The sequence below is a fragment of the Myotis nattereri genome, assembly GCF_964212035.1.
Source record: "Myotis nattereri genome assembly, chromosome: 11".
In the NCBI taxonomy this organism is placed as follows: domain Eukaryota; kingdom Metazoa; phylum Chordata; class Mammalia; order Chiroptera; family Vespertilionidae; genus Myotis; species Myotis nattereri.
Window position 1 is genome coordinate 76,153,904 of NC_138086.1, and position 22,912 is coordinate 76,176,815.

Genomic DNA, 22,912 nt, shown 5'->3' on the forward strand with positions numbered 1-22,912 from the left:
TGTGTGTGTGTGTATGCCAAATATGCAAAGTGTCCCCTCTGGAGTTCGACCGACCGGGAGTTCAACCTACCAGGAGTTCGACCACTCGCTATGACATGTGCTGACCACCAGGGGGTGGTGCAAAACGAAGGAAGGTTCTAGCCTGCAGCCTGCAGCCACTAGAGACCCTACCTGTGCACGAATTTTGTGCACCAGGCCTCTAGAGTGAGTGAGTGTGTGTGTGTGTGTGTGTGTGTGTGTGTGTGTGTGTGTAGGTTTTAGGGCATGGGAGTGGGGAGGATTGAATGATTCCTGATTCCTCAGGGCTTCATCTGGTTTGAGGATGTCTGTATTTCTGGGAAGAATGTCCTGAAATGGGTGTCTCCGACTGATCACTCCAAGGGGCCTAAGAAAAGGGCAGCCCTACCTGGAGGCAGGGGAGGGGCAGGGCAGTCCCATAGCGGGAGGGGAAGAGGGAGAAGGGTCCTCCACGCTGAGACCTTCTAGAGCTTGGGCTCCTGGGCCTCACCTCGCTTCTTCCCAGGCTTCCCGGACACCCTGCTCCCGCCCGCCGGGGTGAGCGGCCAGGGTCAGGATCACAGGGCCGAAGGGCAGCGGAAGGGTGGGACGGAAGGAGAGGCTCGGGAGGGGGTGCTGCCCCGGAGGCCAGGCCTAACGGGTCGGGCGGGGCCTCGGGCGGCGCTGGGGACTGGAGGAAGCCCGGTGGGTGGGAGCGGGCGGAGATGGAGGGAGGAGATGGAGGGAGGAAGGGAGGCGGGGCACGGGGACTGAGAGAAAAGGCTGACAGCCCCAAGTCGCCGCGGGAAGTTAGAATAGACTCCGCAAAGCACCAGAAAGGAGGTGAGGAGGGAGAGCGGGGGCCGGGGCAGCTGGATGAAGGAGGGATGCGAGAGGGGGGAGGAGAGGAGAGGGGCAGGGAGAGGGAATCGCGCCAAGGGCCAAGCTTGTCAACTTGTCCGACAGCCCTGGCTTTAAGGCAGCACCCTGGGGCTGAGAGGGGTGATGTGGAAGGCCCAGAAAAAAGACGAGGAGGGTCTGCCTGAAGATAGCCACGGGGGGGCCCAGGACCCCCTTCTCTGGTTTAGGGGCTGGGCCCATGGCAACAGGCAGCTCCTGAGCAGGGAGGGGTGAGCATCCTCCTGGGTCCCGCCCTGTTTTGGCCCTCCAAGTGTTTACATCCTTCCAGAAATATTCGGCCTCCTTTCTTCGCCCTCTTCCCCCTGCAGTTATATTGGGGGGGTGGGGGGAAGGCGGGGGGGGGGCGGGGGGGGCTGGGACCTGGGAGCCAGTAGACCCAGCGTGCGGAGGGGAAGCTGAGAGGGGCTCGAGGGGCAACTAGGGCAGTGGGGACAGAGAACTGGACAGAAAAGGGGGGGAGGGAGGGAGGGGCAACAAGAGTGTTTCCCTGGCTGTTGGCCTAGGACAAAAGCCTACTCAGCATCTACCCAGGGCAGGGCCAACCCCAGGCTGAGCTGGATCCAGGGAACAGCGGAAGGCAGGGCCGGGAAGAGGGAGAGGCAGGGGAATACCAGGAGAATCTAGGCAAAGGGCCACGTCCTGTCCTGTCCCTCTGTCTTTGCCCAAAGCTCTGCTAGACATGCCCCCGTCCAGACCCCCAGTGCGGGGCCAGGGGGTTGGTGGCTCCCTTGGCTGGTATGAAGAGCTGAGAACATGCCCTTTGCAGGACCAGGTGACTGAGGTGAAGGCATGTGGCAGCTGCTGATCCTGCTGCCCCTGTGGCTGGGCACAGCGGGCTTGGGCAGGGCCGAGCTCACAGCAGCCCAGCACCAGGGCCTGCAGGTGGCCCTGGAGGAATTCCATAAGCACCCGCGAGTGCAGTGGGCCTTCCAGAAGACCAGTGTGGACAGCGCCATGGACAAGGTTAGCAGCACGACCCCTGGAAGGGAGGGGGTTCGGGCCTCACGCCAAGAGACCCAGGAAGCAGGTGCAAAAGTGCTTGGGTTCTGTGAGCACCCGGCTCTGGAGAGAGGCCTCTACACCAGCCACCAACTGGGTTGTGCTGTTTCGCTCTGGGGAGAAGGGACAGGTCACATTCCAGGAATTGCTCTGCCTGCTCAACTGGCTGCTGGCTTTCCTCTGTCTGTCTGTCTTGTCTGTCTGTCGGCAGCCCTCCCAGGCAGGGACCTTTGTGAGGCTGGAATTTACGCTCCAGCAGACAGGCTGTGGGAAGAAGGACTGGAAGAGAACTGACTGCAAGGCCAAGCCCAATGGGGTGAGTGGAGATGTGCACACGTGTGTGTGATGGGGCACTTGCTCGGGCGCAGGTGTATGTAATTGGGTTTAGTTGGAGATCCAGCAAGAAGCCTGAGGTTGGTGACCCCTCTGTGGAGCCTGTGGGTGTGACATTGTGGGGGGCCTGGGCCTGAGTCAGCAGGAGGGAGAGGTGGGCTACCGGCACGGAGGACAACTTCATCCAAGTTCCTCCCCCAAGCTTCAGATCACTGGCAGAAGCCCATGGTGCGGGTTGGTCTGGCCCCAGACCTGGTGAATTCCGTCTTCTGTGAGTCTTCAAGTGGAGATGGCCCAGCCTAGTCTTATCCATAACAGGGCTTGACTGTAATCAACCATGTTGGGGGCAAAACCTGCTATTGGGGAACCCCTGGGCTGGGAATGCAACCATCCAGCTTCTAGACCAGGCGTGGGCAAACTACGGCCCGCGGGCCGAATCCGGCCCGTTTGAAATGAATAAAACTAAAAAAAAAAAAAGACCGTACCCTTTTATGTAATGATGTTTACTTTGAATTTATATTAGTTCACACAAACACTCCATCCATGCTTTTGTTCCGGCCCTCCGGTCCAGTTTAAGAACCCATTGTGGCCCTCGAGTCAAAAAGTTTGCCCAGCCCTGTTCTAGACTCAGCTCTGCCAAGCACCAACCCTGTGGCTTTGCAACCCTGAACTAAAGGCCTCAGTTCCACTATCTGTTAAAGGAGGGGCCAGGTTATACCAGACATCTGTGCCAGAACCCTTGTTTTCAAATAAAACCTTACAAGAAAATGCAAATAAATATAATAGATGACAGGAGAGCGGGTCTGGTGAGCGTCAGTTGGGGAGGATTCCTGCCTACATACACAGAAGTCCCATAGTTTTGAAAACTGCAGGGTAGTTTGACTTCTGAAATTTCCAATCCAAAGGTGGGCGGGGCCTGAAACCAGCTGGTCTGCATGACCCTCACCCCTTTGCTAGGGTCTGCAGGGGAAAGGACCCCGTTGCAGGCAGCCCCCAGCCTCCACCCTCATGAGGCCACAGGCTTTCCCTCACCCCTTTCTTCTCCTCACCCCATGCCTCTCTCCCCAGAGGAAGCGGAAATGCCTGGCCTGCATCAAGCTGAACCCTGAGTTTAAAGTCCTGGACCGGATGGTCCACTGCCCCATAGAGATGCAGACTCGACAGGTAAGAGTGGGCAAAGGAAGAAGCAGAGAGGTTGGGGAGGTGGCTGGGCCTGTGGGGGAGGTTGAGAGGCAGAAGTCTGGATGGAGTAAGGGCAGGGAGTGGAGGGTGGAGAGGGGTGAGGAGGGCTGAGAAGGATGAGGAGGGGTGAGGATGAGAAGAGGGTGAAGAAAGGTGAGGAAAGTCAAGGAGAGGTGAAATGGGGCTGTGAAGGTGGACTGGGCAGAGGCAGACAGCCCTCCTGGTCACTGCTCCCTGGCCTGAGCCATGCTGGCCCTGGCAGGGGCCCAAGGAGCACCAGGAGGCCCAGTGCAGCAGGATTGAGCAGGCCCAAGAAGGAGCCCACAGATACTACTTCCCAGGACAATTTGCCTTTCTCCAACACCCTGCCTCCGGCTGAGGCCCTGACTGGTAGGCAGGCAGGAGGGCGGGAGGACAGTGGAGCAGGGACAGCCCTGGGTGGGGGTTGGGTGGAAGAGAGGGCTGGTGCTGGTGCAGGGGCTGCAGGAGGAAGGAGGGGAGGAACTCCTTAAGCTGGGACCAGGACCAAAACGGCCTTCCTCAAACCCAAATGTTCTCCTTTCCTTTAGAATTCAGTCTTGTTTTCCGGACAGCTGTGGGATGCAACCAGTGAATCAGCCCAGGGAGATCATCTAATGACCCCCAAATTAATAAAACTGCTCTCAGAGCTGTTCTCTCCTCCCTTTGCTTTGTGCACTCTTCTCCCCTCGGCTGGCTGGTAGGGTGGGGAGTGAGGAGAGGCTGGGCAGCTCACAGGAGAAAGCAGGACACCCAGAACGGGGGAGGGGCTTATGTGTGCTCCTCCTTCCCACAGGAGACCAGAGGTGGCAGGGATCATCTTGCTCTCAGGAGCTCATGCTCATATGAAATGACAGGCACCGATGCAACAGAATTAAAACAGAAATATTTAATAGGGCTTAGAATGGGCAGTGAAGGCTCCCTGGAGACACGGGACTGGCGGGTAGGCACATCTGGAAAGGGGCAAATGCCAGCTTCCATGCTCTGTGCTCTGCTCATATCTATTTCCAGCACCACTGGGATGGGGGGCACTCCATCCCTTCCTTTGCCACCTTTACCCTTAGGGAGTAGCAGCTTTCTTCCGCCAGTCTAAGGCCTGAGCAGCCAGGAGTGGCAGACAAAGGCCTGGACCCTCCTCCCCAGGCGTATGGCATAGGTGGCAGGACAGACACACAGTGCCAGCTGCTAATGGCGGGTCCTGACACCTGCTTGAAGCCCCGGGGAAGTGCTTCCCTGAAGAACACAGGGATTTTCTTGAGGTAGGAGTGGGAGGGAGGGGGTCTGCTCCTAGGAACAGGGATAAATGAATAGCGCAGTTTGCAGGGACAGTGACCAGCGTGATGGAACAGTGAAGACAAGTGCAGAGGCAGGAGGGGCGATGGCTGCTGGGTCACACTGTGCCGACCCCATGGCCTATGCCACGCTGTCCGGGGCCATGGGGCACAATTAGAAGACAAAGGAGGAGGCGGTGCCCGCAGGACTGAGTAGCTGCTCGGCCTGGGCCAGGCTGTCAGCGGCCTGGCGGTCCAGGTCTCTGCACTCCTGCACCGTGTCCTGGAACTGGCGGCAGGCCTCCTCCAGGATGGAACTGCTGCGGGGCGGCCAGGACTCCCAGTACCCTGGCTCCACCCAGGGCTGGGCCTCAGAGGTGCTGGGGCCTGGGCTGGAGCTGGGCTGCAAGGAGCAGTCCAGGTCCCGACACAGCTGGTAAAATTCACTGCCACGCCCAGTCACACGCTCACTGTCGATGACCTTCAGGCCTGGCAGCAGCTCTCGGACCACCGTCCAGTAGGAGGGACTGGCACAGAGAGGGTTGCTGAGCCGGGCCAAAGGGTCCCGGAGCCGCAGGTACTCCAGGCCCCGCAGCCCCGCCAGACACTGCAGCTGGCTAGGGGTGGCCAGCAGGTTGCCTGCAACATTGAGACTCTGCAGGTTCTCGCAGGCAGCCAGTGGCTCCAGCCCTGTCAGCCGATTGTTGGCAACATTGAGGACGGCCAACTGGCGCAGGGAGGCCAGGGGGCCCAGCTGGGTGAGCGCGTTGCCAGACAGATCCAGCCACTCGAGACCCAGGCACTCTCCCAGGCAGCCGAGGTCCACCAGTCCCAGGCCTCGTAGCTTCAGCAGCAGGATGGACTCCAGGGCAAACTCGCCCGAGCAGGACTTGAGCATCTGGGAGGTGATGCGCACCCCTTCGGCCTCTCCTGGCTTCTCACCCTGAGGCTCCATGAGACGACGTCAGTCCAGGTGGTCTGGGCCTTGACAGTCTGGGGGCCAGCTGGCTGTTCACTAAGGAAAGATAGGTAAACAGTACGTAGGCCTCTCCTAAACACCTGTGACCCTGGAACAGGTGACAGCATGAAGTGCCACCCACTCTCTGCTTCAGGGCCAGAAACCCAGGTGACCCAACAAGACCAAGGGCCCCCCTGAGGGAGGTGGCCAGGCCCAGACCTTACTGAGAAGACCCGACTCAGCTTGTGAGCCACGCTGGACGGCATTCAGGTCCCGTGTTACCAATTCTCCCCATTTTCCAAATCTGCACTGGACAGCAACATCTCATACTTTTATTTTTCCCATAACCACTCATGATCTCTCATGAGGTGTTTCTTTTTACCCATTTAAATATATTTTTAATAGATAATGGTCACCACCATCACCAGGCTCCTTTGTTCGCTCCCTGGGAGAGCACTTCATATGCAAACATAAACAGGAGCACCTGGGCCTGGCTCTATTCACTCAAAAATGTTCCTGATGTCAGAGTGCGGAATCTCAGAGGGAAGGCGGGGGAGGGTAGGTGGGTGGGAGATAATCAACCAAGGACCTTGTCTACGGATATGCATGAGCCATGGACACAGGCAATGGGGCGGTGAGGGCCTGGGGGGTGGGAGGCGGGCTGGAGGGGGTCAATAGGGGGGGAAAACAGGGACATATGTAATACTTTCAACAATAAAGAATTAAAAGAAAAATAATTTTTAAAATTTCCTGATGCACCTTTTTAAAATGTAAATTCAAAATGGTTTCTAGATTATGTGGGCCAGTTTATAACCTCTGGTCCTTCAGAGGACCAGCCTTCAGTCCTAGACAGGAAACTAGAGTAGAAGAAAGGGAGGGTAGGCCTGGGGATAAGAGGCAACACTGCCAGACCCCCACCTCACCTCCTGCACTCCACGCCACTGCTCCAAATATACTCACCACACCTGTCCACACTAGTCCTTTACCAGTCAACAGAACAGCATCAATCACTGTTCTGGCTGCAAACATGACATCATTTCCAAAGAAAGCAAGGAGGCTGGAGAGGTGGGGCCCCTCCTGGAGGGAGGGCAGGGTGGCACCAAAGTTGGCTCCAGAAAGGCAGGGTAGGGGCATTTCAAGTCATCAGTGGCTGTGGGACAGCAGCAGCCCAGGTGCCAGGGTAGAACGAGCATGAGGGAGGAGGCCTTGGGGGGGGTCCTGCCGCCCACAGAGGGGTCAAGGTTTCAGCAGAGAAAAACAAGAAGGGACCTCTGCTCCAAATGGCAGTTTCCCAACCCCGCAGACTTTGGTCAGGCCCAGGCCATGCACTGACGCCTGCAAAGAACTATGGAACCATTCACTCCTGTTGACAAAACCTGGGCCTCCCAGAGTGTCAGCAGTCCCAAGCCTGCGTTCCCATAATCAAGGCCACTTGATATTTTCCCCTCTCCAAGGAAACCAGCTCAGAGCTCCTCCCATTCCTCTGCCAGGAAGCTGGGAAGGCTACCAACAGCGCTTCCCCTCCCAGTCCCATCTCTGAGAAGGGGGTCCCTACATCTCTATCTAGCTCTCCTCTGGTCTGCAACTCTCCAGCACGTTCTCATTTCGATCGCATTTCTTTCCAAAAGGGACTGGAGGCATCTACTAGGAAACCTGGTTCACTCTACACAGACAGGATCTGCTGGGTTTTGCCAACAGGCAGTAGGTAGTCCCTTGTGCCTCTGGTTAAAACTGCTCTGGCCCAGAGCGTGGGTGCTCACGGGGCTCTAGACACCTGCGCTAATGAGACAAGGGCCTCACTGAGGGCAGTGGAGCGACAGAGGGACGAGGGTCTAGAATAGTAAAACGTGCACGGATCTGGCCAGGTGCCTGGAGGCAGGGACTTCCTTCTCACTCAGGACACAGATGGGACAGCCTAGGGGCAAGACCTTGTCTGAGGCGACCGTGGGGCACTGGGCTTAGGAGACAGACGATGCTCTCGGCTGAAGGCATGACCTACACAGGTGCCTGGTGAGAGCGTGTGGCACAGCTGGCCAGGCTTTTGGGGACACAGACCTCTTCCATTATCTGTAGGCCTCTCTGCGGGAATTTCCATATCCTCCCCAATCCTCCCAGACATGCATTATTTGGTGGTGAAAGTGGTCACTGTTCACGTGGTGTACAGCGGAGAGGTCAAGGGCGGAATTCAGGACACCAACCTTTATGAGGCTGAATGAGGATATGGCTGAGCAGCAAGAGGGAGAAATCGTAACTTTCAAGGAGAGGATGATCAACACTGTTCAAACACCACACCGGACTCAGGGGCATTCTCAGACAGAGGTGAGCCACAGCAGCCTGGGATGGTGAGGGCATGATGCCCTGAGGAACTGGGTGATTGTTCAGATGAACATGGTGGCTACAAAGGGTGAGAAAGATCAAGGGGAGTGGGCAGAGCAAGGGAGACAGACAGAGAGAACTATGTGTCTGCATCCCACCTTAAAGCTGGGGTGAAGGCTTTTCGCAGAAGAGGAAGCAGTGGAGCAGAAAGATCATGATGAAGCTAGAAATCAGGCCCACCAAGGCCCATGCCCTCCAGCAGCCATGGGCATCACCCCGTCGCCTATGGTTACACAACAGCACCACGCTGTTCCTCCTGTGCAACAACCTCTGCTCTCCTCATAGTCCCCATCTTATCACAGATCTGTACACCTCAACCAGACAGGTCTGGGCAGGACTGAGAACAGCCTGTGTCTACCCATCTGTCCAAACCCACCTGCTGTGATGCACAGGCCAGCAGCAGGCTCTGCACAATGGGAGAATGACTCCCCACCCCCACCTGTCAACATTTCTCTAAAAAACAGGAGTCCTCCTGGTCTTGTTATGCAAATGAGCCAATAGAGGCTCTTGGCCCAACATGTGAGTCTGCACCAAGAACTTGGTTGCACGGATGAGGCAGCGACTAAGATAATTGACCCTCAGGTCTCACGGGGAGGCCTATCCGCCTGTGCAGGCAGCCTCTGCTGAGTATCAGTTTACCTACGTAGGAAATGGGCCAGAAAATGATCCCCAGGAGTCAGCCAGGGCAGAGCTAAGTCTAGGGGAGAAATGGTTCAACCCAGAGCAGCCTCAGGGGACAGGGACCAGGCCACTTTGGTGAACTGGGGACCTTCCTCACCCATTTCCTCCACGTCCCAGTCTAGAGCAGGGTTCAATCCTGGCACTACTGACATTCAGGGCCGCTAAGTGTTATGGGGCTGTCTTGTGCACTGCAGGGGGTTTAGCAGCATTCCTGTTTCTATCCACAAGCTGTGACGACCAAAATGCCTCCAGATATTGCGAAATGTCCCCTGGGGGACAAAAATGTCCCATTGAGAACCACTGCTATGCCCAAGCTTAGGACCATCACACTTCTGTCTCATCATGTTCCTTTCACTCCCCAGCTCCCTCACATGCCTGCTCCTCCATTCCAGCCTCTCTCTCTCCGAGAACACCAGAGCCAGTTCAGTGATGCCAAACCACAGGGCAGCACCTCCCCTGAGAACTGCCTCGGGCAACTTTAAGGCACATCACATTCTTGCCACCACCCCCAACCCACTTAATCAGAATTTGGAAAGAGGGATGGGACCCCAGGGTCTTAAGACACTATTAGGTGGTGCTCATTCAAGTCTGAGCCACACGTACATTTAAGGGAGGCAGGCACCTAGAGGTCCAGAGCCCATGCCCTGATCTTACTACCCAGTGCACTTGATTTGGCGTCAGCATGGTGAGGAGTACAGCCACGACCCCAGCCACTCACCCACAAGCCTCCCCTCGGGAAGCCTGTGACATGCCCTCCTAACAGCTGGGGGAGAGGAGTCATGGCCGAAACACCTGGAGGCCAGACTTTAATTCAAATCATGCTACTCCAACCATTAAATGTGATCTCTACAAAGCTTTATATAAGTAGGTACATTATGTACTATTAAAATGAAAATACAGCATACTAACTAGTCCAGGGGGTATGATCTCAAAATAAAGGAAGTATGTCAATGTATTAACAGAGGTTGAGTGAAAGGATTATGGTTAATTTTTCCTGATTCCTCATATTCAGCAATTTACAAATGCCCTAAAGTGAATCAGTCTTAGTGACACAGGACTGACAACCCCTCTGAGGAGGCTGGGGGCAGGCCTCCAGGTTCACCCTCACGGCCAAAGTACAAGTTAGGCCTTGAGTACCTCCCCCTGCCTCTACCTACGTCCCCTCAGCCCCACCTCTCCTAGTGGTCCAGCACCTCAGGAGAGCCAGATTTGGGTCTTGTGGGGTGTGACAGGCCCGCTCCAACTGTCTTCCTCCCCACCTCCTTCCTCTCCCACCTGAAGCCACCAGTTCCTGGGTCCTACCCGCTCAGCTCCTGCACTCTGCCCTGCCGGAACTCTAGGCCAGTGGTCGCCAACCTTTTGGACCTCACGGACCGCCAGTGGTCCACAGACCACCCGTTGGTGACCGCTGCTCTAGGCGGTCCATTACTACTTGGTCTGATACACAGCCTTTCTGGCTTCCAGATAGGGATTTGCCCTCTAGAAGTGGCCAGGGACAAGGGGAGGTGTGGGTGAAATATATACTTCGCCACCTAGAGCCTGGTGAGCATGAAAGCTTTCTGAGACAGCTAACACCATAGAAAAGAAGAAACCCCAGGTCTCCAGCAGTGTGGAAACAAACTATAGGTAAAAACAGTCTAAAGAATGAGTGCCTCAGCCCTCCTCAATTCACTCTTCTTCAGTAGCTGGGCAGTCCTATTAATCAGAATTCTCCGGCCACTATGGGGTCTGACAACAGGAAAAAGTACAGACCCTAAGAAGACTGATGTGCACATGCATGCGTGCATACACCTCCCTCTTAAAAGGGCTACTCTATCTCAGGGTTTCTTTCTTTCTACAGTGAAAGCATTTTCAGAAAGAGCTTTCATAGCTCACCCACGTGGCTGAATATATATCCCACTGAGTATATATGCCAGCACCCCACAACCCTTGTCCCTGTCTCAAGAGAAAACAGACCTCGCCTTAGCCAGTTTGGCTCAATAGATAAAGCATCAGCTTGGGGACTGAAGGGTCCCAGGTTAGCGTCTGGTCAAGGGCATGTACCTGTTACAGTTTCAATCCCTGGCCCTGGTCAGGGCATGTGTGGGAGGCAACCAATCGATGTGTCTCTCTCACATCAATGTTTCTGCCTCTCCCTCTCCCTTCCACTCTCTCTAAAAATCAATGGAAAAATATCCTCGGGTGAGGATTTAAAAAAGAGAAAAAACAACTCTAAGGGCAAGTATACCTTGACATACATAGATAAGCTGCATGTTGGGCCCTTAATAACTACCAATATTTCAAAAGAGCAATAATGCTTATAAAACTGTATAGCACAACTCATAACAGGGTAAACCTTCCCTATGCACACAGTGCTAGAAATAAATTAAGCAATGGGTAGGTGGAAAATTCTACCTTCCAGATGAAAAAAATAAACAAGGCAATCTGTCAAGAACTGAGAAACTGTCCCCATTCTTCTCAAATAGGTTTAAGATTCTGGCTGCCTTGTCTGATAGCCTAGATGCAACATCTGCTCTCTCCTTTCATCTACAGCAAAGTTTCTCCAGGCAGACTTTGAGGGCATCCCTGGTCTAGTCCCCCTAGGCCAGGTCCCCACTGGGGAAGATAAGAGGAGAGGAGGCACAGTTGGGGAAATTCTCCAGGTTGGTCTTCAAGAAGAGATGCTCAACTGTTTCCACTGGGAAAGGGGAGTTACTCTCTATGATGGTGGGACTATCCAGGGAGGCAAAGACACTTCCAGAAAAGGTGCTGGTAGCAAGACAGGACAGATAGACAGTGGCCAGTTTTGCCAGGGCAGGTCAGACTTCCTGCCCCTTCTCCCAGTAAGCCAAGGGGTCCTCCTGGGCGCCAACTGTCTTGTTCTCACACAGGTACTTCTTGACAATGACTGTGGCAGGTGGTTCTCGGTGGAGAGCGAAGCTGTTTCTCTGGGATGCTAGCAGCCCTACACTTCCCAGCTGCTCCAGCAAGCTCTTTTCCCTCTGGCCCAGCGGCAAACCCAGATCTACCGCTTCTCCACACAGGCTCCTTCTGGCCCTTCCCCTCAGCCCTGGGGCCCTTGGCTACTCTGCCACTCCAGGTGGTGTCCACATAACCTTGGGGTTCCGCAGGAAGGGTGGGGGAGACAAGGAGTATTCAGACACCATAACCTCCTTCACCTTGTACATGAGAACTTGCTTCCAGTGGTCAATGTCGGCCCCCATAGGCAGGATGGCCTCAATCTGGCCCTTGAAGCGGGGGGTCCAGTAGAGTCGCCAGCATGAACTCCTCATGGTGGAAGAGCTCACTGAGCTGACAGTCTGTACAGAGCTGCAGGGCCAAGCCCTGGGCCAACCGGATGGCTGCACCCATCTCCCCACCACTTTGCTCCTCCAAGTGCCTGTGACCCTGCTCCAGGAAGCTGTGCAGGGAGCGCAGTTTCGGCAGCACCTGACTTAAAGAAGCCGGCAGATTGCTCGCCTCCTGGACCACCATCTGGGAGAGCCGCAGAAGTCTGACCAGGCTTCCGACAGGCTCCAAAACATGGCTGAAAGGGCCATCCGGCCTTCCCCAGCTGGTGCTTCTCCTCATACTCTCGCAGTGGCCGCTTGTGCTCCACCAGCCACTCCATCAGGTGGCAGGCTGAGACCCAGTGGTGTGAGAGCTCCCCAAAGGGCTGATGGGTTGGGAGGCCACACTGCTGCTGCAGCTGCATGAGGAGCCGCCGGGCTTCTGCAGAGCCTTGGAAATGGCTCTGGCTGTGCCATCTGGATGATCTGGACACTATGATGGTGACACAGAAAAATTTCTCACCAGAGAGTTGAGGCAGTGAGCAAAGCAAGGAATGTGGGTGTAGCCCCCCATCGCCACTGCCTGCTCAAGGTTGGAGCAGCCGCTTGATACTGGGCAGCCTGGTTGCAGGGAGTCATGGCCCAGCAACGGGGTGAGCTGCTCCTGTAGTTCCCGCTGCCTGTCCTCCAGTGCTCTCCAGGGGCAGGCCTCGGACCCAGAGCACTGCTTGCTTCCTGGGGCTTCCTGACACTGCCTGACAGCTATGGGGCTGTATCACCCCCCACAGTGGGCAGTGATGGCCCCATAGTCCTCTAGGACCACTTCCTGAGCTGCCGAGGACAGGGCCAGGTGGACGTGGCTGCCTTCAGTCCACTACATCTCCCGAAGCACCTGGTCGCCCATCGCCTCGCGGAGCAGAGGCAAGGCTTTATCAGAGAAGGATGGAGATGGCAGGCAGTAGCAAGGGTCAACCTGGGTCATAAACCTTTTGAAGGGCACGGAAGGAAAAAAGGAGAGAGGCAATGCCAAGCTGCAGAGTAACTCAGCAATGCTCTGGTGCAAGGCCTGGGAGCGGAAAGGTTTGGGAGCATATATGCCACCTCGGTCCTGCCTGCCACTGGGGGAGCAGCAGATTCATCTTTGATGGGCGAAGGCAGGGGTGATGGAGCCAGTAACAGCTGCTCACACCTCCCTGGGGCCAGCTGCCTGTCACTGTTTTCTGAGGATGTCATCTGGGCAATGTCCTGATGATGGGAGACCCTCATGGACAAGGCTGGTGGCCCTCGCAGGTAGGCCCTTCTGCTTCTCCACCATCCCTGCCCCTTCTCCCTGGACTGGCTGCAATTGGCCTTCTTTCCCTCCCCAGCCCATTCTCATTCACCAGGCGACAGACCAGGCCTGAGGTTTTGGACTGCCCCTTAATTTTGCCTTGTCTAATGGTGGCATGACACAGAGTACAGGTGACTTGGCAGGTGTTCTTACAGTCAATGGGAAAGAACCGTCTGACATCCAACGCGGGCGTTGGACCTGTGGTGTCTGGAGAGCCTGGGGAATGCCCTTGAGAAACCCAGTCCTTGGTCTTTCATAGTTCTGACCAGCTTCTTCAAGCAGGGTGACTGCTGGAGGCTCAGCGGAGATGACTTCTCCCCGCTAGGAAGCAAATGCCTCTTCCACTTCTTGAGGCATCGTACCTCTCTGTCCAGACAGGCCCTGAGGATGTCAGCTTGCCTCACCTAGGCTGGCCCACCTCTGACCCATCACTGGGGTAGAAGGGGCCGGGCTAGAGCTGAGCCGTGGGGCTTTTGACTTCTTTCCTGCCAGTTGCCGCACCTCTCTCCATTCACAGGCCTTCTGTGTGGACACCTCCTCAGGCTGCAGAGGGCTCCTGCCCAAGCCCAGATTTCACAACACAGAGTTCAGTCTCCCTTTGGCCTATTCTGCCCCCGGCTGGCCTGGCTCTTTGCACTAGTTGAGTGAAAAGCAGGCCTCCCCAGTGTGCAGGCTCTTTTCTTCCTGCTGCAGATGCATTGGCCCAAGGTGCCTTCCTCCTGCTCCTCCAGGGAAACTTGATCAGTGAGGCGACGGAAGAGCCACTGGGGAAGGAGTGGGGTCTCTTCCTTCGCAGCGGAAGATCCCTCTCACTCCCCTTTTGGGAGCCAGACGGTCTGATCTTTCTGTGACCACTGCTGGCCTTCTCCTCTATGTCTACTCCAGGGGACAGACCAGGGCGGAGGTTTTGACCCGTCTCTGGCAGGTCCTCCCTGGCACCCAGCCACGTCCACAAAAGGTGTTGGTAGCTCTGGTGTTGAACTCAGAGCCAGGAGAAGTCATTGTGGCAGCTGGACTCTGGGGTCTGGTCATGGGGGGACAGATCCTAAGGGTGTATGTCTCCTGGGGGGCTTTTTAATTTTTTCCACTTCCAACATGCTTGGGAACTTGGGGAAACAAGATGGGCCCAGTCTGCAAAGCAAGATGAAAAGAATGGCTCTCAGCTGCCCTCCTCATCGCTGGAGAATACTGAGGGGGAAGGTGAGGCCTGAGGGGAGAGAAGACGGCAGAGGACAAAAGGTGTAGAGAGAAAATATGAAATCAGCCCCAAGACAAAACTCTCAAGACCTCAACCTCCTTGGAGAAGGCGCCATTCACTCCCCAGACCCAATGGAGCAGCTCTCAGATCAAATCCCCACAGCGCTCGGCACATTAGTGGTTTCTGCGTCCATCTTCTTTGCCAAACTAACTGGTGTTTCTCTTTTTTCTCTCAATGTTTATTGAGAACCTAGTGCGCACTTGGCAATTCTCCTGTGTGGTGGATACAGTATACAGCAGGCAAGGCCACTACATGCATATGTAGGGACAGACCTGAATAAGATTCACTCACAACAGGGAGAATCAGTGCGGGGGTATAGTATGAAGAGGCAGGCGCAAGGCTGGGAGACCTCAGGGAGGAGAATGACCTTGCCAAGGAGTCAGGCGTGTTTCCCTATAGAGATGCAGGCACCAGACACTCTAAGTGCAAGCCAGGAGGGGGCAGAGCCTACCAGCCTCTGCATCCTGAGCACTTGGTTGTACCTGGCACACCGCGGGCCACCAAAAATAGGTAACATAGCTCATTCAGGGGTGATGCAGCCTGAGACTTCCTAGGCCAGGGGCCTGGCTCAACTCCTTTGACATTTCTTCTCTAAAAGTCATCCTCCAGCAGAGAACACAGGATGGGGTAGCTCCTAATGCCAGTGACTCTGGCCCCCTCATGTCCTCTCATTCTCCTTTCTCTGTCACAGAGACACTCTTGAAGGGATGGTTACAGTTTGTCACCTCTCGTTCCCCTCACACCTTCTCCTCTCTGTCTCTGGCCCCCACTGCTCCTAGTCACTCTCTTGCCAAGGCCCCCATGACCCCAATGGAGTTTCTGTAACTGAAGCACCTGCCCCCGGCCTCCGTGTGGAGACTGTCTCCTCACAGCCCTGGGACACATTTTCTTGGTTTTCCTCTCATCTGCACCTCCTCTTTAGTCTCTGTCTGGTCCCTTTCCCTCTGTCTATCCCTTAATGATGTTTCCTGAGAGATTATCTTCTCTCATTCTACACCTTCTCCCCACCTGGGACTGCGTTTATACACCAACTACTGTCCAGCCTCTCTCTGGCTCACCTGCTCTTTCTACAGCCAACTCAAACAGGCATCTGTCCACCCAGACGCTCAGACCCCAAACCTAGGCATAATCCTCAACTCCTTCCCCCTCATTCATTTTCCTGGAGATTAGGTCAAATCCAGAGCTTTCAAAAGGAAAGTGACATGAAGAAGTCAGAAGAGAAATATGTGGAGAGAAGAACGGAAAATGAAAGGGCCTACTGAGGTAGGATGTTTCCTCAGGAGAGAGAAGATTCAGAGAAAGATTGTTTAAGAAACTTCAGGAAGGAAATAGTCTTCCTCTTTTCAGAGCAGAATGAAATGCTGGCTAAACAAGATTTAAAACCAGTACATTCTGACTCTGAGTGGCACTGACCATTAAGGATCACCAGGGATGCAGGACTGCCCCTGCAGGTGACAAGCCCACTGAAGAGGCTCATGTGAGACTCTGCCCAGGGAGGAGTGTGGGCAATGCCAAACTGAGAGGCTCCCTCCAGCTGGAAGAGCCTCAGAAGGAGTAAGAGGCAATGACCTCATGCCCATCATGCAAGAGCTCATGATAGCATTTCAGAGGCAGTGCTATATGAAAAATTCATTTAAGGCTAGTGGGGGGTAGTTCGATAAATTTAAGAAGTGTTTATTTACAGATTAAACAATACATTAGGCATGTATTGTATGTAAGAAAGGTTAATGGGGAATCATTTTTGGGGTCTAGAACGGATTAATTCAATTTACATTATTTACACCAAATCACATGTCTGAATCCCCCTGGAAGGTGGCGCTGTGGAGGGGCTGAATAAAGGTGCGAGTGAGATGCAAGACACTATCCTGGTCCCAGAAAAAGTGCTCTAGGATGTCAGAACTGGAGGGGGCTTACCTCGTTATTTTATGACTGAAGAAACAGAAACCCAGAGTGGTAACGTGGTCAGTTACCACTCTGGGTCAGTGGCAGAGCGGAAGACTAGAGCTGGCACTGGGCCTCCAGAAGCAATCTGCAGGCTTCCTCATTACCGGGAACACAGAACCAGATACTGAAACCAGGCCTGCATGTGCCCTGCCCTCACCGACGATGGTAGAGAAAAGGAAAGATCCTGTGTGTTAAGGCCACAGCCTGGGTCACACCAATCCCATTTTGTTCCCCCATTAGCCTTGTCCCCTCAATTTATCTGTATTCTACAGATAAATTATAAAAAAATCATCAAATACAAGCACACCTTGTTTCTCAAATGTCTCCCATCTCAAACTATTCGGTTCTCAACCAAGTTGTTCACAGAAAAAAAATGTTTTGTCAATCAAAATGTGTTTTTGACCTGACAACCCTTTCATACTGATACATGAGCATGACAAAAAGCATCTCTTAGGCAACTAAGTAGAGAATGCTTTTGTTGCTGGTGAAATTGAGGATTAGCACAACTTTAAAAGCAGACAAAGGCCATCAGGAGTGCTAATATTGTGCCCGGTCCGGTGTGGCTCAGTGGTTGAGCATAGACCCATAAACCAGGTCAGGGCACATGCCTGGGTTGCAGGCTTGATCCCCAGTAGGGGGTGTGCAGGAGGGAGCTGATGGATGATTCTCTCTCATTATTGATGCTTCTCACTCCCTTTCTCTGAAATAAATTTTTAAAAATATTTTTAAAGTGCTAATGTTGCTGAGGGTGTGGAAGTGCTCACAAAAACAACAATCACAGACAAATGAAAAGGCAGAAATACTGTTGTTGATTGGACAAATGAAAAGCAGTTAGCTGGTGATAGCATTTCAGAGGCAGTGATATATGAAAAATTCATTTAAGGCTAGTAGGGGGTAGTTCGATAAATTTAAGAAGTGTTTATTTACAGATTAAACTTTACATTAAGCATGTACTGTATTGTTAATGGGGAATCATTTTGGGGGTCTGGAACGGATTAATTCAATTTACATTATTTATAATGGAAAAAAATGGCTTCTCTAACAGCCTTCTAGAACAAATTAGGGGCGAGAGCCCAGGTTCCACTGTATCTACTATGAGTCAGCACCGTACCCTAAAGATTCAAATACAGGAGAGTAACTTTCTGGCTGGCACTCGGAGCTCATGACAAGAAGACATCCTGGAAATGGGCTCATGGCACTGAAGCAAGGCAAGTGGTGGGAGGTGCTGTGGAGGGGGCTTCGGGCTGACCTTGAGGTCCATCTAGTCTATGATAGTGGAATTCAGATTCAGTCTTGTAAGGAGTCGCATACTATAGGCTGCTGCTTCAGGATCCTTATCTCCTGGGTAGATCCAGCATCTTACGCAGTCACTGCCACGTAATCACCCTTCTCTTCCACTGAAGCACATCAGATGAGAGTGAGGCTGACACTGTAAAAAGCCAACGCTGAAACTCTATGAATATAAAATATTCAGCATTTTATTAGTGAGAAGTTACTGTGACACTTCTCACAACAGGTGACAAACGCACATTTGAGGACAACGACAAGGTGGAGACTCTCGGGAGGGCTGCACACCCGGCAGCGGGGCCGCACTGGAGGCTCGGCTCTGGGAAGCAGGAGGTAAGGGCTGGAGCAGGTAATGCAGAGGGACTAGAGGGGCGGGGACGTTTGAAGAGCTATTCAGGAGGCATATTCTGCTTGAGTTGAGATGGAGAACAAGGAAGAGATACAAAGGGATTCCCTTATGATCAATATAGTTCAGTTTTAGAGATACTGATTTTAAGGTTCTTCTGTAACAAATCTTCAGGAATAGATGTGACAGATACATGGGTCAGGAGACAGGTCTGAGCCAGAGATATGGATCCATCTAAAAGTCTCCTTAGAAACTGAGGGAAAATGCCAGAGGGAAAGAGTGGAGAGTGGTTGCCCCGGCAATGCCGACACTGTGGGGAGGGTGGAGAATGAGCAGACTTCAAAGATGACTGACAGGCAAAGGAGGGAGACAAAGAAAAACATAAAGTGATGTTAGGGAAGCCAGGAGGTTTTCCAGAAAGGATAGATAAGGTCAAAGGTCAGTGGATGAAGATGGAGCCCCGGGCTGTGCAATAAGTGGTACTTGTAATGCCAGGAGTGGTGGGAAGGGAGGGTTACGCTTTGGGATGGGAGGGCAAAGGCTTGGCTATGTCTCTAAGCAGAGCATGCATGTCAAACTTGCGGCCCACAATGAGTATTTTTGCGGCCCAGCCAATATAACGGTATGTAAGAAACTTTTTAATAAAAATTTCATAACTTAATTTTTACAATATCCTGTTATATATAATCTATATATATAAGCTTAATTTTTACAATATCCTGTTATACATAATCTATATATATAAGCCTAATATGTTAAGTGTCCAACCAACTGCCCGACCATTCGGTCAACAGCTTGATCAGTCGCTATGATGCGTACTGACCACCAGGGGGGCAAATACTCCAACTGGTAGGTTAGCTTGCTGGTGGGGGCAGATCAGGACTGGGCAAGATGGGCTGGACATGCCCTGGAGCCCTCCCGAGCTGGCCAACCTCCCACGGTCCCTATCAGGACTGGGCAAGATGACCTCCTGTGCACGAATTCATGCACTGGGCCTCTAGTTATTAATAACGAACTACAGCATTCACTAATGATTACTATAATAGTATTGAATTCATTTCCCTTACATGCCTTACACGCAGGCACATCATTTCTCTCCACTAATACTAGCAGCGAATATTTTAGCAGCCGACTGCCATGTCATTAGTCTTGGACTGACTTGTTTGGTGTGCACAACAGGAAATAGTTTGCTTTTGGAGAACAAGAAAAATAGGTTTATTTGCATTACACTTATTGATTTGTGCAGTTATCCAGTGTCTGGTAAGTTAATGTTCAAGAAAAATATTAATTTTTATTAAAATGTTCTATTATTTTATGTTAACAATTACTCATTTATTTCAGCCCTTTGTGTTCAGCATGTCTCTATCAAAATAAACCTACGTTTCTATGAAAATTGAAGCTTTTGGGTTTTTTTGCACTACTGACAAAGGCCAGCCACTCCATCAGGTGGGAGGCTGAGACCCAGTGGTCTGAGAGCTCTAACGGGCTGATGGGCTGGGAGGCCACACGGCGGCTGCAGCTGCATGAGGAGCCGCCCGGCCTCTGCACCCGTTTATTTGGCCGTGTCAGCCTCTGAATGTGACATGAAGTAGAGAAACTCGCAGTGGGAAGAGGGGTAAGATGGACATTCAGGAGACAGAGAACAAAGGCAGGAGGTTCCCCAGGGAAGGGATCCACAGCACCGGGTGGGCGGTTTATCCCTGGAGGCGAGAGAGAACCTACTTCTGATAGAGCAAAGGGAAGGATGGCTGTGTTGGCCGTGAAGTCCTTCAGTGTGTGGAGAAGGAACTGAGGCAGTTTATGCAGAGGAGCCTAGATTCCCCAGGGGAAGCCACCGACGCCTAGAGGCAGCAACCTGCTGGTTGAGCCTGGGACTGGTGGTGGTGGTGGGGCCTCAGCTCTTTCCTATGTCTGTTTTGGCTCCATGGGTCAGACTCCTCTGATCACCCTAACCAGGCCTTTTCCCGGGGCATGGCCAGAAGGAAAGGGGTCACTTTTCCATGTCTCTTGTGCCTGCTGCACGCCAGGGCCTTATGCAGACCTCAGCCCACCCTGGGCCTTTGGTAAACATGCTAGACCAGTGGTTCTCAACCTTCCTAATGCCGCGACCCTTTAATACAGTTCCTCATGTTGTGGTGACCCCCAACCATAACATTATTTTTGTTGCTACTTCATAACTGTAATTTTGCTGTTATGAATCATCATGTAAATATCTAATATGCAGGATGTATTTTCATTGTTACAAACTGAACATAATTAAAGCATAGTGATTAATCACAAAAACAGTATGTCATTATATATGTGTTTTCCGATGGTGTTAGGCGACCCCTGTGAAAGGGTCGTTCGACCCCCAAAGGGGTCGCGACCCACAGGTTGAGAACCGCTGTGCTAGACCTTTCTCTGAGTTTTCACTCTGCCCAGTCCCACTGGCCACCTCTTCTCTCAGCTCCTGCCCTGGGGGAGGCGGGTGTCCCCCAGACCCTAGGGCAGCGGTTCTCAACCTGGGGGTCGAGACCCCTTTGGGGGTCGAACGACCCTTTCACAGGGGTCGCCTAAGACCATCGGAAAACACATATACAATTACATATTGTTTTTGTGATTATATGCTTTAATTATGTTCCATTTGTTTTTTTAAAATATATTTTATTGATTTTTTACAGAGAGGAAGCGAGAGGGATAGAGAGAAACATCGATGAGAGAGGAACATCGATCAGCCGCCTCCTGCACACCACCTACTGGGGATGTGCCCGCAACCCAGGTACATGCCCTCGACCGGAATCGAACCTGGGGCCCTTCAGTCCGCAGGCCGACGCTCTATCCACTGAGCCAAACCGGCTGGGGCTAATTATGTTCCATTTGTAACAATGACATTGGGGGTCACCACAACATGAGGAACTGTATTAAAGGGTCGCGGCATTAGGAAGGTTGAGAACCACCGCCCTAGGGGGTTTCAAAGCGCTTACTGGGCCCTCAAGTTCTTGGCTTCTCACCCGCCACCACCCACTGGACCAGCGGCGAAGAGAAGGGTGGGAGGACCGTGTGGGAGAGCCGAGCAAGCCCGCTCGTGTTCCTGGTTTCTGTCACACACGCAAATCCTAAGAAAGATGGCTAAAATAACAGTCATGCCTCATTAGAGTTCACATTATGCAGAAGTGACATAAAACAAGGTCCGTTTTACACTACACACCGGCAGGAAGCAGACTCCTCTGCTCTCCTCCGCGAGGCTGCTTTCTTCCCAGACGGACTGAGCGTCAAGGCAGAGGCAGCCTTCGCGGTCTGCCCCCGGCTGCGGGCCCCACCAGCTGCGGGTTTCCTCGGCCACAGCCCGGGCGAGACCACCACCGCCGGCTGTGGAGGGCGAAGCAAAGGTACACAGCAGGCGGAGCGGCGGCCACGGGCCGCGGAGCAGGTCATTCTGGCCTCACCTGGCGTGTTTCAGGCGCCGGGCCGGAGAGGCCCAGGCCGGCCTAGGAGGCGGGGGACCACAACTCCCTCACCTCGGCTTACCTACGGCCCGGGGTTCGGGACTTGGCCAGCAGCCCGCCACGACCAGGCGGGTGAAGCTGTGAGGCCGGGCGCAGCTCCCACGGCAGCCCGCGGCGCTTCCGCGGCCGGTAGGGAGGACCCGCCACTTGGGCCGCCGCAGAAGCCACCGGAAGGGCCCGGCAGAGCCTGCGGGGACTTCGACTTCCGGGGCGCGCAAGGAACTATTCCGGCAGCGACAGCCCGCGCCCTCCCCCCGCCGCCTGCGGTTGGTCCATTTTCCAAGCTGACGGCCAGCACCTGGTGCGCAGGCGCGGGCGACCGCGGCCGGAAGGGAGGGGCGCATGTCTTCTTCCTCGGAAGTCACGCCCTGGTCTCACTTTTACCCAGATTCCTTCTTCCTGGTTTAGCTCTGCTGGTTATTGGTGGCCTTGACGGACGCAGTCACGGCGTTCCTGGCCGGTGGTGACCTAGTCTTCCTCCCCCACTAACCGGCCCCCACGGCCGCTTGCTCTCCGGGCTCTGCGCCGCGGGGGCTGCCCGCGTGCGACCTGGCTCCCCGCACGGGCAGGCAAAGTGATCCACACGTGGGGTGCCTTCCTAGCTTGGGGGCTCACCCAGCACTTCAGCCAACCCACCCAGAGTGTCCCCGGGGACAGATGCCGCTGAGCGGGGACGCCCTGGAGGCCGGAAGCTCGGCCGCACCTCCCCACTCGGAACAGTCCAGGAACCGTCCAGGGGCCAAAGGGGCGGCGCCCGCTGGGCTGAGCAGAGAGTGCTGCTCTCTCCCACGCTGGTGCCACCTCTTACCGCGCTGGCCACGCTCAGCTTTCCACCTGCGGAGTCACACAAATTCAGGGGCCGAGGCCAGGGCGCCGTGGGGTCTCCGGGCAGCCCGCCCAGGGGTGGCAGGTTTGTTCTGTTCCCTCCAGCTCTCCTCCTCTGGTCTCAAGTAAATCGACTCCATGTCCAATTCCTCGGCTTGAGCTAAAACTAGGACCCCTGCAACAAAAGTATTCATCTTTACACTTTATCAAAGTTCTTTTAAATCTTATTTGATTCTCTCCAATGCCTCAGAGATAGAAGTATTGATTTCTCTGTTATACAGATAAGGACACAGATTTAGTCCCACAGCGTGTTAAAGTAGGAGATGTCAGGAGCCACAAATGATTTTAAAGTTGTACTGATACATTTAACAGACTCAGAGCTGGTCTCTGCAGTGTTAATCCAGAGACACTCTAGAACCAAGGGTGATCTGG

At 53.8% G+C, this 22,912-nt stretch overlaps 2 protein-coding genes across 4 annotated transcripts; one reads left to right on the plus strand and one right to left on the minus strand.

Annotated features, from left to right (window-relative positions):
- The first annotated feature begins 684 nt into the window (after positions 1–684).
- RARRES2 (retinoic acid receptor responder 2) lies at positions 685–4,099 on the plus strand. The gene is made up of 6 exons (XM_081102043.1): positions 685–840; positions 1,685–1,881; positions 2,129–2,233; positions 3,319–3,414; positions 3,695–3,822; positions 4,002–4,099. The coding sequence occupies exons 2-5, from the start codon at positions 1,708–1,710 to the stop codon at positions 3,809–3,811; spliced, it is 492 nt and encodes a 163-aa protein (XP_080958169.1). The 5' UTR covers positions 685–840; positions 1,685–1,707; the 3' UTR covers positions 3,812–3,822; positions 4,002–4,099.
- Positions 4,100–4,324: 225 nt separating this feature from the next.
- On the minus strand, positions 4,325–22,655 carry LRRC61 (leucine rich repeat containing 61). Of its 3 annotated transcripts, none has more exons than XM_081102045.1 (2): positions 22,464–22,655; positions 4,325–5,736 (listed from the first exon to the last, which is right to left on the minus strand). In XM_081102045.1, the coding sequence occupies exon 2, from the start codon at positions 5,674–5,676 to the stop codon at positions 4,897–4,899; it is 780 nt and encodes a 259-aa protein (XP_080958171.1). In that variant the 5' UTR covers positions 5,677–5,736; positions 22,464–22,655; the 3' UTR covers positions 4,325–4,896. The 3 variants fall into 3 exon arrangements, 2 of the variants coding, with proteins under 2 accessions (XP_080958171.1, XP_080958170.1); XM_081102044.1 differs by lacking the exon at positions 22,464–22,655 and adding an exon at positions 21,678–21,823; XR_013996575.1 differs by lacking the exons at positions 4,325–5,736; positions 22,464–22,655 and adding exons at positions 17,435–17,990; positions 21,678–22,356.
- Positions 22,656–22,912: the final 257 nt, after the last annotated feature.

Bases quoted from the DNA above. Each gene is read 5' to 3' on its own strand.
- RARRES2 (XM_081102043.1), top strand. From the start codon at position 1,708: ATGTGGCAGCTGCTGATCCTGCTGCCCCTGTGGCTGGGCACAGCGGGC. The intron at 1,882-2,128 runs GTTAGCAGCACG...GTCTGTCGGCAG, and splicing joins TGGACAGCGCCATGGACAAG to CCCTCCCAGGCAGGGACCTT. The intron at 2,234-3,318 runs GTGAGTGGAGAT...CTCTCTCCCCAG, and splicing joins GCAAGGCCAAGCCCAATGGG to AGGAAGCGGAAATGCCTGGC.
- LRRC61 (XM_081102045.1), bottom strand. From the start codon at position 5,676: ATGGAGCCTCAGGGTGAGAAGCCAGGAGAGGCCGAAGGGGTGCGCATC.